At 31.4% G+C, this 17527-nt stretch overlaps 2 protein-coding genes across 3 annotated transcripts; one reads left to right on the forward strand and one right to left on the reverse strand.

The window, feature by feature from the left end:
- The first annotated feature begins 1978 nt into the window (after positions 1-1978).
- Positions 1979-12196, forward strand: LOC146532034 (allergen Tha p 1-like). 2 transcript variants are annotated; one of them, XM_085196992.1, is made up of 3 exons: positions 1979-2284; positions 3043-3254; positions 10629-10731. In XM_085196992.1, exons 1-2 carry the CDS (start codon positions 2101-2103, stop codon positions 3225-3227), a joined length of 369 nt encoding a protein of 122 aa, XP_085053118.1. In that variant the 5' UTR covers positions 1979-2100; the 3' UTR covers positions 3228-3254; positions 10629-10731. The 2 variants fall into 2 exon arrangements, with proteins under 2 accessions (XP_085053118.1, XP_085053119.1); XM_085196993.1 differs by lacking the exons at positions 1979-2284; positions 3043-3254 and adding exons at positions 9950-10075; positions 11785-12196 and having other exon boundaries at positions 10629-10816.
- A 1361-nt stretch (positions 12197-13557) lies between these two features.
- Positions 13558-14348, reverse strand: LOC146532035 (allergen Tha p 1-like). Its single transcript, XM_085196995.1, has 2 exons — positions 14117-14348; positions 13558-13758 (listed from the first exon to the last, which is right to left on the reverse strand). The coding sequence occupies exons 1-2, from the start codon at positions 14295-14297 to the stop codon at positions 13568-13570; spliced, it is 372 nt and encodes a 123-aa protein (XP_085053121.1). The 5' UTR covers positions 14298-14348; the 3' UTR covers positions 13558-13567.
- Positions 14349-17527: the final 3179 nt, after the last annotated feature.

Raw genomic sequence — 17527 nt, forward strand, 5'->3', positions numbered from 1 at the left:
TTTATAATTTCATTAAGAATACTAAATTATTAAATTTTTATGTAGCTTGTATACCTACTCGTATGTATAATTATATAAAATCCCTAGTGGCCCAGTGGTACAACTGTGTTACTGTAAATGCGACATTTATGGCTTCAATTCCTATTCCAGAGAAATTAAATATTTTTATTTCGTCGATCTGGTAGCGAGATAAAGCGCGGCGTTGAGCCCCGTAACTCAATACGCTATGGCTCAAGAATTCGGCGTGAAGTGGAAAATGGAAGTGTCTTAATGGGAACTGAATTTAACACTAGGCTCCTAAGTTCTCTCGTCCTACCCTGCTATGTGCGAGATGAAGCTAAATAAATTATAGTAATAATAGCCTATTACAATGTCACAAGTTAATATTAAATAATGATATATGTATTTTATGTATGCCATTATAATTTTATAACATTATTTCTAAATCAGCAAGTAATTTTATAGTTTTTGTAATACAAGCACATCACATATACTTGCTAGGTTACATCTATACTAATATAATAAAGCGGAAGAGTTTGTTTGTTTGTTTGTTTGTTTGAACGCTAAGATCTCTGGATCTACTGGAACGATTTACTTTGTTTTTGTTTTGTATGAAAGCTGCATTCTTCAGAAGTGCTATAGGCTATATAATATTACATTACACATATGTACTAATAAATTAAAATACTTTCTAATTTGACATGCAATTTATTCTGCCATCTTAATAACAAACGTCGCTACGCGACCGCGTTCGTCACGCGTCATTTTGATATTCATCCTTATGAAAATAAATATAATAGTCACTTTTAGCATTTCATCTAGATTGAAATTATATTTCTATAGAAATTATATTCTTATATTTCAAGCAGGCGTAGCCGCGTCCGGGTCCGCTAGTAACATATACAAATGTACATTTTTAAGGTTTCCTCCCTTAAAATGTAAAAAAGGAACTCTTATTACTCTTACTTAGTCCGTCTGTCAAGACCATTTATTTCAAGATAGCGTGGAAGTCTTCTTCTTTCTGGCATTAATCCCGGCTATCACCAGGGTCTGCCTTCCTACTCAACCTACTCCAGTTTGCACGGTCTTTTGCGTCCTCGGTGGTTAGACCATTGGCTCTCATGTCATGTCATCACGACATCCAACCAAAGCAAATAAATTAAAATATTAAAAAAAATATTTCCTCGAATAGGGATCGAATCCACAACCAATTGCGTTTACACTTGTACTCCTGCGTCGAAGATACTTTTATAATTTGTATTTCCTGTTGACCTACAATCCAAAAATTTTAACTGAAGACTCCTTGGACGAGCTCGACTCACAATTAAGCATTTTTTTTTTAATTTGCACTAAATAATAAAAAATAGACGCTGTATGCAGCTTTTTTTTTATTTTATATTTATATGATGTATTAACTGAAAAATCGATAATTTATAGAAACTTGCACGTATAATTCAATTCTAATAGTATAAATAAAGATCACCAAAGTTAAAAAAACTGGTTATTATAAATATTTATAGAAGAATCGCCTTAGAAAGGATGATGTCATTATTTTTCATATTATTTATTTTAATCACTACTTACCTATTCAGCGATAGAGCTGTTATTGTTTAATATTATAAAGTACAACAGAAACTATTTCCAAATAAAATTTTTAATATTTTTTATTAGGAACAGATATTATAAAAAAAACCAATTACAATTACAAATGTACTAATTGCTTTACCTTATATATAATCTATGAATTTGTTATCCTTATAATAAAAATATTGTTTTAACTCGTTTAAATAATAATCTAAATATTATTATTAAAAATAGTAGACTAAATAAAGATTTTAGATTAAATTTTTAGGTCTTTCGAAATGACCTATAGCTTTTGCAGATTATACTTATATTTTGCGCTCGAAGGCTAACAGCAATTTATTTATGTTTAAAATAGAAGGCTTTGTTATGTTTGCATCACTCATTCCGAGATTCATTATCCTATAAAACACATCTAATTTTAGCTCCTTGTTTAAATATATATATAATATATATATTTTTATAATATATATATATATTTTAAGTCATTAGTCAACTTAAAAGAAATATATAAAAATAATGAGAAAAGTTTCTATTATACTTTTACTTATTTCGTGCGTTTTAACTCAAGAAAGATTTTACGACAGGCGTTACGACTATTACGATATAGATCAATTCGTTGAAAATCCTAGACTTTTGAAGAAATATTTGGATTGTTTCTTGGATAGAGGTCCTTGTACTCCTATTGGGAGAGTGTTTAAAGGTAAGTGTTTCATATAATGAAATCATGTCTTAATAGAGTATCTTAACACTAGGCTCTCTCGCTACTGTGCAGATATGCAAGGGGAACCTGGGAACCTAGCTACTACCTAGCTATGTGCGGAACAAAACGTGAAGCTATAATAAAACATATTCTTACTGTGTATGATAATTATCTTTGTTGCAAAATTATAACATTATAGTAGCTACTTAGTTTAAAGTAATAATCTGTGATCTTATATATAATTCATATAATTTAAATAATCATTCATTCATAATTGTGATATATTGTTTTTTTTCTCTATAGAAAATATTGTATGTTGTATATTTAATAAATAGAATTATTTTATTTTAAAAGGCATAAATTATATTATTAATATTCGAAGGTGATGTTCCAATATGGTAATTTTTGTATTTTTTTAATCTTAATTTTCTTAAATGTGCTTTAAAAAATATTTAAATCCTAATATAATTCAAATCGAGGCCGTCGTGATGCAGTGGTATAAGCGTATGACTGTAAACGCGACGTATGTGGGTTCAATTCCCACTGGGAAGAATGATTTTTTTAATATCTTCATTTTCTCGTTTCCTCTGGTCACGTGTGGCGTTGAGTTCTGCTGCTCAAGAATTTGACGGATAGTGGGGAACGGCAAAAATATATATATTTTTTAAAACTGTCCAAGACCTGTATGATGGTATCCAAATAGGGGTGGGCTTAAACCCGCTACATTTTAATTTAAATTTTTAACATTTCCTCCACAGCGGTATTACCAGAAATTGTTCGGACCGCCTGTTCTAAATGTTCTCCATCACAAAAGAGGTTTGCCCGAAGAACATTCGAAGCATTTCAAAGATATTCACCAGAGAGTCACTCGGAGCTTAAGAAGAAACTTGATCCACAAAACAAGTACTTCACAACATTTGAGACCGTCTTATCTAGATCTTAAGTTACGTAATTCAAGTAATTTTATAAGGTAAGTACTATTATCTTATGAAGATAATTTTATTTATAACATAAACGAAGCCAGTCGTGGTAACGAGGCAAAGCGCGGCGTTTAGTTCCGCCACTCAACAGGGAATGCCTTGGGAATTCGACAGAAATTGGGGAACACCAGAATTCGAGAAAAAATGGAAAACGGAGTGTCCTAACACTAGGTGCCCACTACCTACTCTGTTGTGTGCGGGACATGTGTGTTGGGTGCGTGACGCTACAGAAATAGTAAATGATAGTATTGTTGTTTTGGATATTTAACGAGAAAGAAAGAAGAAAGAGAGTTTGAAATTAGTTTGTAGATCTATTGCAATTTACCTCATGATTACGTAATTATTACTGTTGGATGTGTCTCCAAGCTATGTAGGTAGGTACTCGTAGAGATTTTTTTTTATTGATTTTAAAAATATTTTAGAAATCATTAAATTTATGAACTTGAAAGTTATTTTTTAACTTTGTTTTTATATTATGTAAATATACTATTTAATAGCTATTAATTTATAAAGCGAAGTGTATTTTCATCTATGTAATATTTTAATGAGGGTTTAAGAAGATTTATTACCGTAATAAATAACTATGACATAATTTAAATCATAATTTTTTAAATTTTTCTTTATTCTCTCAAAATTATTAAATTTCCCCCTCACCTGCCATATTAGTGTCTATGGCTCCTTGGAGCAAAAAAAACCAAACTTCTAAGTCAAAATAATGAAAAGATTCAAGCATTTTTGCAAGGTTTTTTCTGCATCTGGAGCTTCCTTTGTAACGTGGTTGATTTACTAAATGTAAAGGTTAGCTATGAACTAAATAAACTATGAGCTCTTCAAAATAACTGCTTCCATGCATTTAGCTATAGGTAAAACACTTTGAATAGTATTTAAGAACCTTCAAAAAGCCATCTTTGTGCTAAACTATGACTATTTCCATCAAACCTGTATGTTAATTCTGATAAATCTAGGTTACCTATATCACCTTTACTATTTACCGCATATTTTATTAAGAAAGCTATATATTAAAAGTATAGTAGTATCTAGTATTCTCAAATCAGTCGTTTGAGAGTACTACTAGGTACTACTATACAATGAGGATATACAGGGTGTAACGCGATCGACAGATCAACGGTTGTCTATGAGTAGAGGACTTTAGTAAATATCCATTTCACCCCATGTATGTTTAATGATTTTCAATGTTTCAGTAGACATTGGTGAATTTGTAATTTTTGGAATAAAAAATAGATTTTTGAAGAAAATTGGCAAATACAGCCCGACTATTGGCTTGCGTTTCTAAATTTAATTTTTATTTTAATTATATTTTTTATTTACTTCTAAATGTATCAAAATTTGACCAAAAACTTCAAGGGCTGTAGCAAAAAAAAAATTATGGTAATTTTTTTCCAGATGTAATTTTTAACTACTATATATGTAGAATAATTTCTGAAAGTATTCATAGGCATAGTAAAAAAAAATATTTTTAAAACGAGAGTTACATAAGCATAAGGATACATTCCGATGACGCCGCACTTGGACCTCGCGGAATCGAACAATAGTGTTTTAGTATTTTGCTGATTTAACTGTTTTGAATTATATAAAATTTTAATAAAGATTCTCTGTCTTCAACTTGCTTTAAAACAGAAAGGTTGTTTATAAAATTAAATAAATAATTTTTAAAAAGCCTTTTTCTCGCCTGAGTAATTTAACTGGCGCAGTCGGTAGGATCGCGGCGTGTTTGGCTTTAATCAAACTCTTAAAGCCCGCGAACGGTTTCTATCGTTATTACCGCGATCTATTAAGAAGAATCTACGACGGCGAGACCGGCGGAGCACCTAAGCATCGGAGGTTCTGCCAAGCAGTTGAGTCCCGGTTGGAGATGCAGAGGTTTCTTTGGTGAGTACTTTTGTTATCCAAGTTCCTATGCTATATTTCCTTCCGTATTTTTGTATCTGTCTATATAGCTCAAATCGCGATAGGCATTTACTATTATTGAATAAGTTTATGAGAAATAAATAAATGAAATGAAATAATGAATAAATAATTAAATGAAATAATAAAATATTATTTTAATAAATATTATATTGAATTGAAATATTTTATTTATTTGAATTATTTTGTTAAATAGGTTAGTCGTGATTAAAAGATAAAATGTCTTTTGAAAATTGCGAGAATTCTAGTTTTAAGTTAATTTCAGATTTTATGCCACGTTATGATGGTAATTCAAAAACGTTGAATTTTTATATTAGAGAAGTAGATAATATATTGAAATTAATAGAGGGCGCAGCGAAACACCACCCCGCTATTGTGTGTTTGATAAAAAGCAGACTCAGTGGAGCCGCAATAGATGCAATAGCATACGAAGAGTTTCTAGACTCTTGGGACGCGATTAAACGCGCTTTGATTAGAAGATTAGGTGAACCTAGGAACGAAATACAACTAATGCAAGAGCTAACTCGAACGCGACGTAATAAAAATGAAGACGCGGAAACTTTTGGGAAACGCCTTCGAGACATACTTGACACCCTTTTGTCCGTAGGTAAACATAGTAACAAAGAATATTATGAAAACATGGTTATAGAGCAATATACGAACCAATTAGACTTTCAAATTTCAATAGGTGTGCGTCTAGCCAGGCCTACCACATTAGAACTAGCCATTGTAGCAGCTAGGCAAGAAGAAGCTAAGCTCACATACAATAGATTTAATAATAATTTTAATATGTCAAACTCTCCAAGTAAGGTTAAAGAAAATCATAGAAACTTTATTCCATTTTCAAATTCACAATCTAGATTAAATAATCCACCTATGCACGTAAATTCAAATTTTACCCCTAGACAAAATAACTGGACACCAGAACAACGTCAACAATGGGTTCAGTCAATGCTACCATGGAAAAACCGACAACCCTCAGGTAATTATAGACCTTTTATTAATCATAGAGGTAACATCCCTCACCAGCAAATAAATCCACCCCAAAAAATATCAGATGTGACTATGAGGTCAACAAATAAACCAGAGAAGCCGCAGTTCGCAGTGGAGGAACTCTTCTACACAGACGAGCCACAGGAGCAACAACTCAATGAGTATTCCCAACACTACACCCCAGGTGAGTATTATTATGATAATATACATATACCAGACGAGCAGGATACTTATGAACCAGTTAATGACGAAATAAGTAACCAGCAGGATTTTACGTTAGGCATAGACCCAGACGTAAAGAGATAGTAAAAATAAATAATCATGATAAAGATCATTTACCCTACATAGTAATTCCCGAATTTAAAGGTAAGTTTTTAATTGACACAGGAGCTTCTAGATCCCTTATTTCATCAGAAGTTATATTTAATTCTATTTTTCAAAATCTTGTAGAATATGAACCATTTGAAATAAAAACAGCCCATGCGACAACACAGCATAGTCATGTAGTGAATTTACCCTTACCCCCAATCTTTAATAGTAATATTCTTCATAAATTCCTTATTTTTGATTTCGACCCTAAATACAAAGGACTTATAGGTCTAGATTTATTAAAATCATTATCTAGCAATATTAATTTGAAAAATAAAATATTACATACAGCGACAGCCGACATACCTATTTACTTCGACTATAATAAGAAACTTATAAAAATAGAACCAAAGTGTGAAAAACATATCACGTTAAAAACAAATTATATTGACGGATTTTATATCTACGACGATTATATTTGGTCTAAGGGATTGACATCCCCTGCTGCTATTATTAATGTTAAAAATGGAAAATTTATAACCAAAGTCATTAACACCAATTCAGAAGGACGAACCATATGTAACATAGGTACATTTAAGTTACGACCATATAATGTTATATATAAAAAAGGCAAACAAAATATAAAAGCCGACGCCTTTCCTATGAATGGAATATCTCACAAAAATGTAGAATCATTATCAACCATAAATTCTAATAATAATAAAGTCGACAATATAATTGACAGTATATCCCAAGACGTAGGTGCACAAACTAGTGAAAACATAGCGCAGGTACCCCTTGTATCTAGTAATAATAACGATAAAAACATAGAGCCTGACAACGACAGACATAAGATGCTTACATCAGAGACTGACAGTACGAGTATCAGTACTATTGTTCCTAATAACTCGATGTACACTAACCATTCCCAAACAGATAACGAAAATAAAGGTTTACTAATTAAATATAATGATAATGACCGACAAGTTAGGCAGTTTAACCCTAAAATAACACCCAGTTCGAAGTATAACCCTAACATAACACCCAGCTCGAAATACAGAGTATACAATAGATTAACTAATACTAGGACATTGGTAAAAGACGTATTTACCAAAGTAAATAATACCAAGAAGAAAATAGTATCATCTTTAAGGAAGTACATAAGAAAACCACATAAGGTAGGTGAAACAGTCTATGAGCAAGTAGCTAAGACGACGCTCAGAGATGAAGCCATACCAGATTTCAAAGGTCCGTATAAAATAATTAATTTGCACCCTTACAATAGAACGGAGATTATAAAAAATCATCCAAACTCTAACTCTAATAGAGTTCGTTATAAATTGCTACAAAGGCCTCATCAGGTCCCTCGTGTTCCACACAAGAGCCAAAATAACCCTAGATCCCATACATAATGGAATTTTATTATATTATTATTATTTACATTTTATTAATTAAAGAAAAACTATTATACAAAATGATATGTTTAACCTTGCTTTTACTTACTTAATAACGAATAAATATTATATATAATAGTTCTATATACAGAAAAATATTATATATAATAATTTTACATACAAATAAATACTATATATAATAATATATAATTATTTTAAAGAACTTGTTGTATGCGAGAATACTTCATCTTAAAGGATATATAAGGTTTATAGAAATAAAATAGAATATAAGTTAGATTTACTTATAAAAGAAACAAAAAAAAATATTTTTACTATTTCTAGAGTTAATCATGGTATTATATATGGTTTAGTTTCGATAGTAGTTAGATACTACTAATTATTATAAGGAAATTTATTAATTCATAAAAAATATATGTAATTTTAATTTTGTAAACATTAAACCTATTCAAATAAATAAATCAAAGTGTCTATTATGATGAAAGCATATAGTACAGAACATTTCCTAATTTCCATCCTAGAAATTCCTTCCATTTCTAATGATAAATATAACCTAGTTATTCCTCATTCCAACCCTTATACTTGGTAACAAAGGGTACTCTTACCTAAAAGAAGGATTTAGAATATATACCTCTCGATTATATACATCAACTTGCATATAATATCCAAACCCTAGAAGAAGAGGAGAAAATAAAGAAATAGAGTATTATCCTGGCTGTTTCAAGCTGATCTATGATTATTATATACTACTATAATAAATGTTTTTTTTGGAAAATCTACGAGCATTTTCCCAGAGTCCCGGAGGAAACCAGCAGCGAGGACGCTTCAGGAACCTGCAGGACCAGCTTCCCTCTTAAGGAGGGAGGAGTTACATAAGCATAAGGATACATTCCGATGACGCCGCACTTGGACCTCGCGGAATCGAACAATAGTGTTTTAGTATTTTGCTGATTTAACTGTTTTGAATTATATAAAATTTTAATAAAGATTCTCTGTCTTCAACTTGCTTTAAAACAGAAAGGTTGTTTATAAAATTAAATAAATAATTTTTAAAAAGCCTTTTTCTCGCCTGAGTAATTTAACTCGAGTATCGATTTTTTTTTATATATACATAAATGTTTGCATTTTTTAACCGACTTCTGTAAGAAAAGGAGGTTATCAATTCGACTGTATGTTTTTTTTTTTTTTTTACCAGTCTACTATAATCGGACAAAGTTTATTGAATACAAATATTTTGATATCGTGAAGCTATACAAGCACAGGCCTTGAATAGGCTATTACCTACACTTACATACATACATACATAGCTTCACGCTTTATCCCTAGCCCCCCATTAAAAAAAAACAGTTAAAAATGGTTTTCTCCATATCCTAGTCCTCTGGCCAAAATAATTACAGATCAAATGAGATCGGTGCTATTGTCATTCGATACGAACACGCGTGCCAATTTCCAGGTTAATCGGACCGTAGGAATTGGGTTAAATTTATGTAATAAGACCTCTTACTAGATGGAAGCTAATAAAAAATATTACAAATAGGTATTATTATATAAACATGAAACACCATAATATTTAGATAGCTTAGCTAATATAGATTTGTTAGTAAAATAACAATTCTTTTTCAGCTTCACGCTGTATCCCGCACACAGCAGGATAGGCAGAGGAAACCTAGTGTTAAGACCCTCCATTCCCCACTTTCTGCCGAATTCTGGAGGTATTGCGTGTTGAGTGGCATAACTCAACGCCGCGCTTTGGCTCGACACTAGAACGAAGAAATGGAAATATAAACGTAAATAAATATTCCACTTCCTCGAGTGGGGATCGAACCCACACCCATCACGTTACAGTAACAATTATGAAGGAAAAAATAATTTATTGACACACAATTCTCCAATATTCATATACGGCAGGGAATTTCGGATTACCCAATACGCTTTCCTGGTAACGTTCAGCTACGTACGATGGATTTCGACAACAAAGACGGCTCTTAATCATTCTATAAATGGCCAAACAATGGCATTTATTTGTAACTTCAAAAGGCTTAGAGTCGTATACATACGGCTGCTATATTTGGCCTGCAAGTCCCCGAAGGTGGTGGTTTAATGGCAGTCGATATAAAAGCACTGTCGCTCTCTGCGACGGCTAGTTCTTTGGGTCCTATAGAGAGTGAAAGGTGGGTGAACGAACTGCTTACCACAATCAGTGTCAACGGCAATCGAATTGTGATAGTGTTGCGTCACTGGGCACAATGCTCTCGTAACCCGGTGTCATACTTTCGGATTGAGCTAATGATATTTTTTTTTTTTGGTTTTTATTATGTGATTCTTATTTTTTAGTTAAAAGAGCAATAACGAGTCTTTTTAATAAATCAGTTTTCCTTATGGCACTAAATAATTTAATTAAATCGTTAAATCTATAGATAAGTTACGAATTTGTCTATTAATTTACTGTATATTTAATATTATTTGTATAAAAGTACCTATCTATAGACAATATTATGAAAAATATAATAAATTCAAAATACGTCGGTCACCATCGTAGATGTGTGTACAGTCACCAAGTAGATTATCTATTATTATTCTGTTCACAACAATTTTATTTCATTGTGTTTTTAATCGTATAAAACCATCAATCGATACATACGGCCTAACGCCTATTGTTTGTGTATTTTAATTTTCATTTTGTGCAAATGTATTAAAATATTAAATTTTTTAAAATATTTTCAGATAAAAAATGAAATTCTTAATTGTATTCTCATGCCTGGTCCTGTCAGCATTTGCTGGAGAAAAATATAATGCTAAATATGATAATTTCGATGTCGAGACCCTTGTAACAAACGAGAGACTGCTCAAATCGTACATCAACTGCTTTTTAGATAAAGGCAGGTGTACTGCAGAAGGATCTGACTTCAAAAGTAAGTGGAAATTTGTTTATTTCATTAACATTTAATGATAAGACACTACGCTTCCCAGTTTCTGACGATTTCCGGAAGCATGGCGTGGTGAAACTCAACGCCGCGATAGCAGAGTAAGGAAATGAAAATATTAAATATTTCATTTTACTCAAGTGGGAATCGAAACCACAACCTGTTTTACACGTTTGTGGCCTGTGCCACGGCTGGCCTAAAAACAGTTAGCTTATTAAATTATTTATCTATATCTATATCTATATATATAAAATCGAAAGGTCCCTCACTCATCACGAAATCTCAGAAACTACAAGTGCTAGGAATCTCAAATTTTGCATAGGAGTTACTTATAGGACGTAGGTGCTCGCTAAGATGGGAATTTGCAATATTCGACTTCTAAGGGGTTGTTTTTGGGGTTGAAAGTTTGTATGAAACTTCGTTACTACAAATGCTAGGAGTCTCAAATTTTGCATAGACGACACTAGGACGTAGTCATGGAGACAAAAATTAATAATAACATAGATCACGCGGGTGTAACCGCGAGCGGGCCGCTAGTTTTCGATAAAATCAAAATAAATATTTGCCCAACAAAATCCTTTCAACATCCTTCAACCATTTATATTTACTCGTACTTAGACAACATTGAATGTGCAATGCTTACTAAGTAACATGTTTGCTGCATGCTAAGAGGCTCAGGCCAGAATCGCCTGATAATTGCATAAAAAAGGTCGAGGTCAAGGTTTTGTATTGCAACCTTGAAAAATCTATTAATATTGTGACATTTTTACATTGTTTTCATTTTTACAATATTAGAGACCTGGTTCTCTAGTGTGAGATCGATCTTGAGATGCCGTTTTATATATAAATCGATCTAAGACTTGAGAGAGTATCTATATCTCAAATAGTTAATTCACGAACTTTTAAAATTTCTATTTGGTTTATTATTATAAATATTTTTATTATTTATATTTTAGAAACTTTACCTGAAGCAGTGGAGACAGTATGCGGTAAATGCACAGAGAAGCAGAAGATTAACATTAAAAAAGTGATCAGAGCTATCCAAGAGAAGTTCCCCAAGTATTGGGAAGAACTCGTTCAGAAGAACGATCCCAGCGGCAAGCACCGTGAAAACTTCGATAAATTTATCAAAAGTTAATTTTTTTGTATTATTTTTAATATAGGTGACTAAATTTAAATTTATTTTTACGCTTTAATCAAAATAAGACAAAAGGAAAGATAGAAAATGGTAGTTTTTTATTAAGAAGAGTGATACGATGCGTGATATTTGTTAGTCTCTGGAGAGCATTTCGATGTAAATGGCGTAGAGTTATTTATTTTCTATTGGTGTTGACTGATTTTAATGAATAAAACTAGTAATTATTATAATATTGTATTATTGATTGTTTAACTCCAATTTATATAAGAACGTTGAGAGTGCAGTGTCTTTACACTACTTCTCTGCTTACCGCAATAAGTACCTATGTAGGAAAATTAATTTCATGATCCTAGAAAAAAGTAGAAAATACAAGTTTTCTATTATAGTGGATATTCTACGTAAATACAATAATCACATTAACACTTAAGGGTATCTTTGTGATATAGGTACGATGTTTACCTTCCCGCATATAGGAGGGAAGGCAAGGGGAACCTGGTGGACACTCCATACCTTACTTTCTACTGAATTTTCGAAGCATTGTGTGTTGAGTGGCGAAACTCAACACCGCGCTTTTGCCTTGGTACTTGGCGGAGTAAAAAAAAAATATTAATAAGTAATAATTCATTCCCGGGTACAAATTCGATAATAAGGAAAATACAAATTCAAAATTCAATATATTTTACCAGCTAATCCTATTTTATACTATTCCACCGAAGTGGGCACGAATGTGGCAAGCAAAGACTAGTTGCATGTGTGTTTGTATGTCGTCGGGTCGGTTGCGCAGTACTGCAATATGACGTAACGCCGTTGTATAACGCCTTCAATCTCCGCTGGGCAATTTGGTTCAAATCGTATATAAGCGTCCGTTCATAGCAATGATGATAAAACGTTTAAACTATCTATCTATAACTAATATATAGCAATGTATGGAAAATATCCATTTATTTACAATATTTTATACGAGTAATTTAAGTTGTAAATATACATAATCTTTTTGCGTTTAACATTTACCCAGTCAATATAATATCTATAATATTTCTAGACTAGAATTAGAATTATTATATAGCTGTAGTTTGTTTGATTGAATGCGTTTATCTCATGAACTACGGATTCGAATTGTAAAATTATTTTGATTGGATAGTATATTTCTCGAGAAAGGCTATCTTACAAAGCGTTAATCGTTGGTATGATGCAACCGATTGCACCTGTGTCCGCATGTAGCAGGGTAAGCAGAGGGAACCTGGTGTTGAGACACTCCGTACTCCACGTTCAGCGGAATTCTAGAAGAATTGTATGTTGAATGGCAGACCTCAACGCCGAGTTTAGCTTCAATACCAGAGTTAACAGATGAAAATATTAAATATTTCATTTCGTCGACTGGTATTAGAACCCACCACCTGTCATGGTGACAGGTTTTTTTTACTTGCAGTCGGAGGACTGGAATATTTGTATACGAGGTAAAAATAATTTACAAACATGCGTATTACAGATCCTTTAATAATTAAAAAAAGACAAAAATTAAAAGTATTATTTAATATATCTGCAAACGTCGTCGCCTGGTCGTATTTGAGCTACCCTGGAACTGTGGCTAGATGCTGTCATTAATCCTCCTTGCTTTGGAGTATTGATAGAAAATTGGCCTTATTCTCACCTTTCGGGTCATACTTCTTTTCGAATTCCGCTAAAGCATCTGTCCTCTTTTCATACATTTCTTTGAATACTCTTCTCACATTGTTCTTTTGTAACTTGGAGCACTTTGCGCACGCGTCCGATAAGAGTTCGGGTAAAATATCTTAGAATAAAATAATAAGTTAGTCAAATTAAAGATATACTTAGAATAATATACTTAAATATAATATATATTTATATTATTTTTCGCGTTTTTAGAAATTTACAATTTGTATATGCTAAAAATAACATAGTCAAATATCTGTCTTTGCCCTGGTAGTATCATCCTTTATTATAAAAATAATTGAGGTAATTATTATAATAAGCATTATTTACCAACGGATAGCAATCGTCGTCAAACCTATTACATTGGAACTTACTAGGAGTTATATCTTGGCAGTTTAAAAGCTCTATCATTTAGATATTGAGAAAATCGATTTTAAATTGATAGAAATTTAATTAAAAATAATAAAAACAAATACCTTTGAATTCTGATGCATATTCGGCAGTACAGGGACCTTTATCCAGAAAACAATTTAAGTAGGAATTAAATAAAGTTTCATCGTTTATAACTTTGTCAACATCTAGTTTGTCAAACTTTTCGTCATAGCATTCTACTGTGTATGCCACGGTTACTAATAAAATCAAGTATGGCACCAACATTTTTGATATTGTTTCCTATTCCCAACGTGTTAAATCTTTTTGAGAATTCGGCAAGCCTGAAAATAATATTAAATGCCAGGTATGTAATATGTGCCAGGTGGACTGACGACCTCAAGAGGACAGCGGGAATCCCCTGGATTCGAAGGGCGCGGGACCGGACGGAGTGGCGAGCATTAGGGGAGGCCTATGTCCAGCAGCAGACTTTGAAAGGCTGATGGAGGGATGTAATATGTATGCAATAAGTGAGATCTTTAATTATGGTGTACCAAACGTGTTGGAGGAGCAGGTTGTTTGTAGCACGCACAAAGGAAGTTGAAATGAAAGGAGGTAAAAATTTTCCTCACATATAAAAAACAAAAAAGTAATAGGGAAGTGCCAGTTTTGAGGTTCGTTTCAAATTTGATGCTCAATGTGCGTTTTCCATACCCCGTAACATTAATAAAGATATAAAGAAATGAGTATAAACTGGCTGGAAAAGCTTATAAAATATATTTAATTTATCTTTTCTTGTTATGTTATTATATAATAACCATGATTAGATGAAAAATATTATTTTTATGCTTAAAGACTCTTCTTAAAATATTTAGGAATAAATAAAAGTAAAAATAATAAGCTTACACAAGGAATAAATATTTAGATTAAATTCACCCTATTCGAAGCCCAGCCCTATTAGAGGTAAAAGAAATATATTTTTAGTTTAATACTTACGTGTTAGTAAAAGTTACTCTTCAAATAGAAAGATAAATAAAATATGATAATGTTTGTATATATACATTTAAAATAAACGGAACATGTCAATTTTTATAATTACAATTTAAAGTATAGTTTATTTATTTCGATCTCATAGTGCAGGAGTCGATGTTGGATTTAACGGAGATATTATATTAGCTCATCATTTATTTATTTTTTATATTTTAAAATATAAGTATGTATACATATGTACTTAAAATCCCGGATTCCCAGTTTCCCCTCTCGGACACTTAGGGCCCCTGAGGAGGATTATGACTAGGGGGAGCCTCAGGATACTACATAGGTGTCAAAATTTTCATAGTCACAATAAGTATCTTTTTACGAAAGTTAAACTTGTTAAGGTGAATTTTCATAATTATAATGTTTTAATTCTGAACTAAGAAGGAACAAAATGCTATACATAAGTCTGAGTGCATGAAGACAAGAATACATTTAAAATAAATTTACAACTAAAAATATTGGTTAAGCGGTAATCCTCCCCTCGGACTACATTATTTTATCTATTATAAAAGTAGAAAAATTATGTTTGTATATTAAATATTTAAATAAAAAAAAATATATTTAAGAGGATAAAAAGGTATTAACAGAGTATGAATGTTTGTTTGTAAGCGCACATCTTCGGAACTACTGGACGGATTTCAATATTTCTATTATGTAATTATAACGCCTGGAGAGGACAGTCGTTGTAATTTTCCCACTTAAATTTTCTTTCTCACTTATAAGTATTGTCCAGGAAATAGAAACACGCAAGTGCAGTTATGTACAACAACTAGTGGTTTTGTAAACGTTCTATTCAAATTAAAAATCGTTTTGACCTTTAGGCTTTAGGCTTTATATAATAAAACATAGCAATGGAAAAATAATTGAAAATAATGGAAAAAATCGCTTATTATGGTCTAATTTTAGGACGGAAGTAATTTTCTTTTACTAAATGTTAGAATAGTTTATTTTGTCACGCCTACAACAATTTTATAGCAATTACTTTCGTATAATATTTGTCTCAAGATTTTAGAACTATGCCATTATAGTTTAGCAAGTGTACTAACATGTGAATTTGCAATAAATTATCTTAATCCTATTAAATTAAAACTAAAAATGTATTTATATATTTTTAAGTACTTGTAATCGAGACATCATTCTTAAAAAAAAACATAGATCGGGAACAGAGTGTTTTAACACTACGCTCCCTCTGTCTACCCAGCTGTATGCGGAACATAGTGTGAAGATGATTTAATTTTATTTCTTTTTACTTTTTTTAACTTCACACATAGCTTTGTATTTCGCACATAGTATGTAAGCTAAGGGAAAATGAGAAAAGGAACCTAGTTTTAAGATACTTCCGTTCCCCACTTTCCGCCGAATCCTGGAGGCATTACGTGTTGAGTGGCGGAACTAAACGCCGCTCCATACCCAGAAATTGAATTCATAATTAAGTAAATTAAGATTAAGAAAATTATTGTACATTCAACACCAGCTTTATAATTCGCTTCGTGAGTCACATCGCGATGACCGAAACAAAGAAATTGAAAAAGAAATATTTAAGGATTCAATATAAACAACGCAACGGATATTGAGGGTTGAGTATAATGACTTTACAAACCTGTTTAGATTACATTAAAATTCATTCCACTGCAGTTGGTAAAAACAAAACTTTTACCATTTTACTAAGAAATGTTGTCTTAGTTACAGGAAGTCTCGTATAGGATAACGTTTACTTTAAAGTAAACATATATTTTTTTATGGTTGCCTGTAAGAAATTGCTTTTAGTGATAAGGCCGCCATTGCACATCTATGTCTTTAAATTAACTGTATATTTAATTTATTTTTTCTATCTGTGCAAATAAGAATAAAAATAAATAAGTATTCTATGGGATAATTCGTAGATAATAATGATATATGTATATTCTAAAACTAGTTACTACTAGCCGAAAATGAACAAAAAGTACAACAAAAATTTTATTTTTTGGTTTGTAGTTTCCAAATGTTTTATCGAAATTGTTATTTTATAATTAATTGATACAAAACATAAATTTTAAGCTCTACTTTCTATGTACAAACCTACATAGGTACACTAAGTGTGTGTTCTACATTTGATAAAACTAGTTAAAAATCGCACCAATTATTAAATTAAGAATACTAGAAGTAATACTTTAAATATACTGATTAATTATTATATTAATCAAAAATACGGATGAGGATAAACGTGAAATAATAAAAAAATATTAGGGAAACATAATTATTTTCGTACAATTCAATGTTTGATGCTCTACTAAGAATGCAGAACCTAAATTAATTATTATTAATACTTTAAACTCTAATCTTTTAAATTAAATTTATATTAAATAAAAAATTGTATCCACTTTCTACCAATAATATATAAGTACAGGAAAAATATATAAGAAAAATCTAAACCACTACTGCAATAAACATAAACAAAAAAAAACAACGAGAAGCAATAAACATTGGCGTTACAACGCGGC

The sequence above is a fragment of the Heliconius melpomene genome, chromosome 14 (genome assembly GCF_056956725.1).
Source record: "Heliconius melpomene rosina isolate 202511_hmr_F chromosome 14, ASM5695672v1, whole genome shotgun sequence".
Lineage (NCBI taxonomy): Eukaryota > Metazoa > Arthropoda > Insecta > Lepidoptera > Nymphalidae > Heliconius > Heliconius melpomene.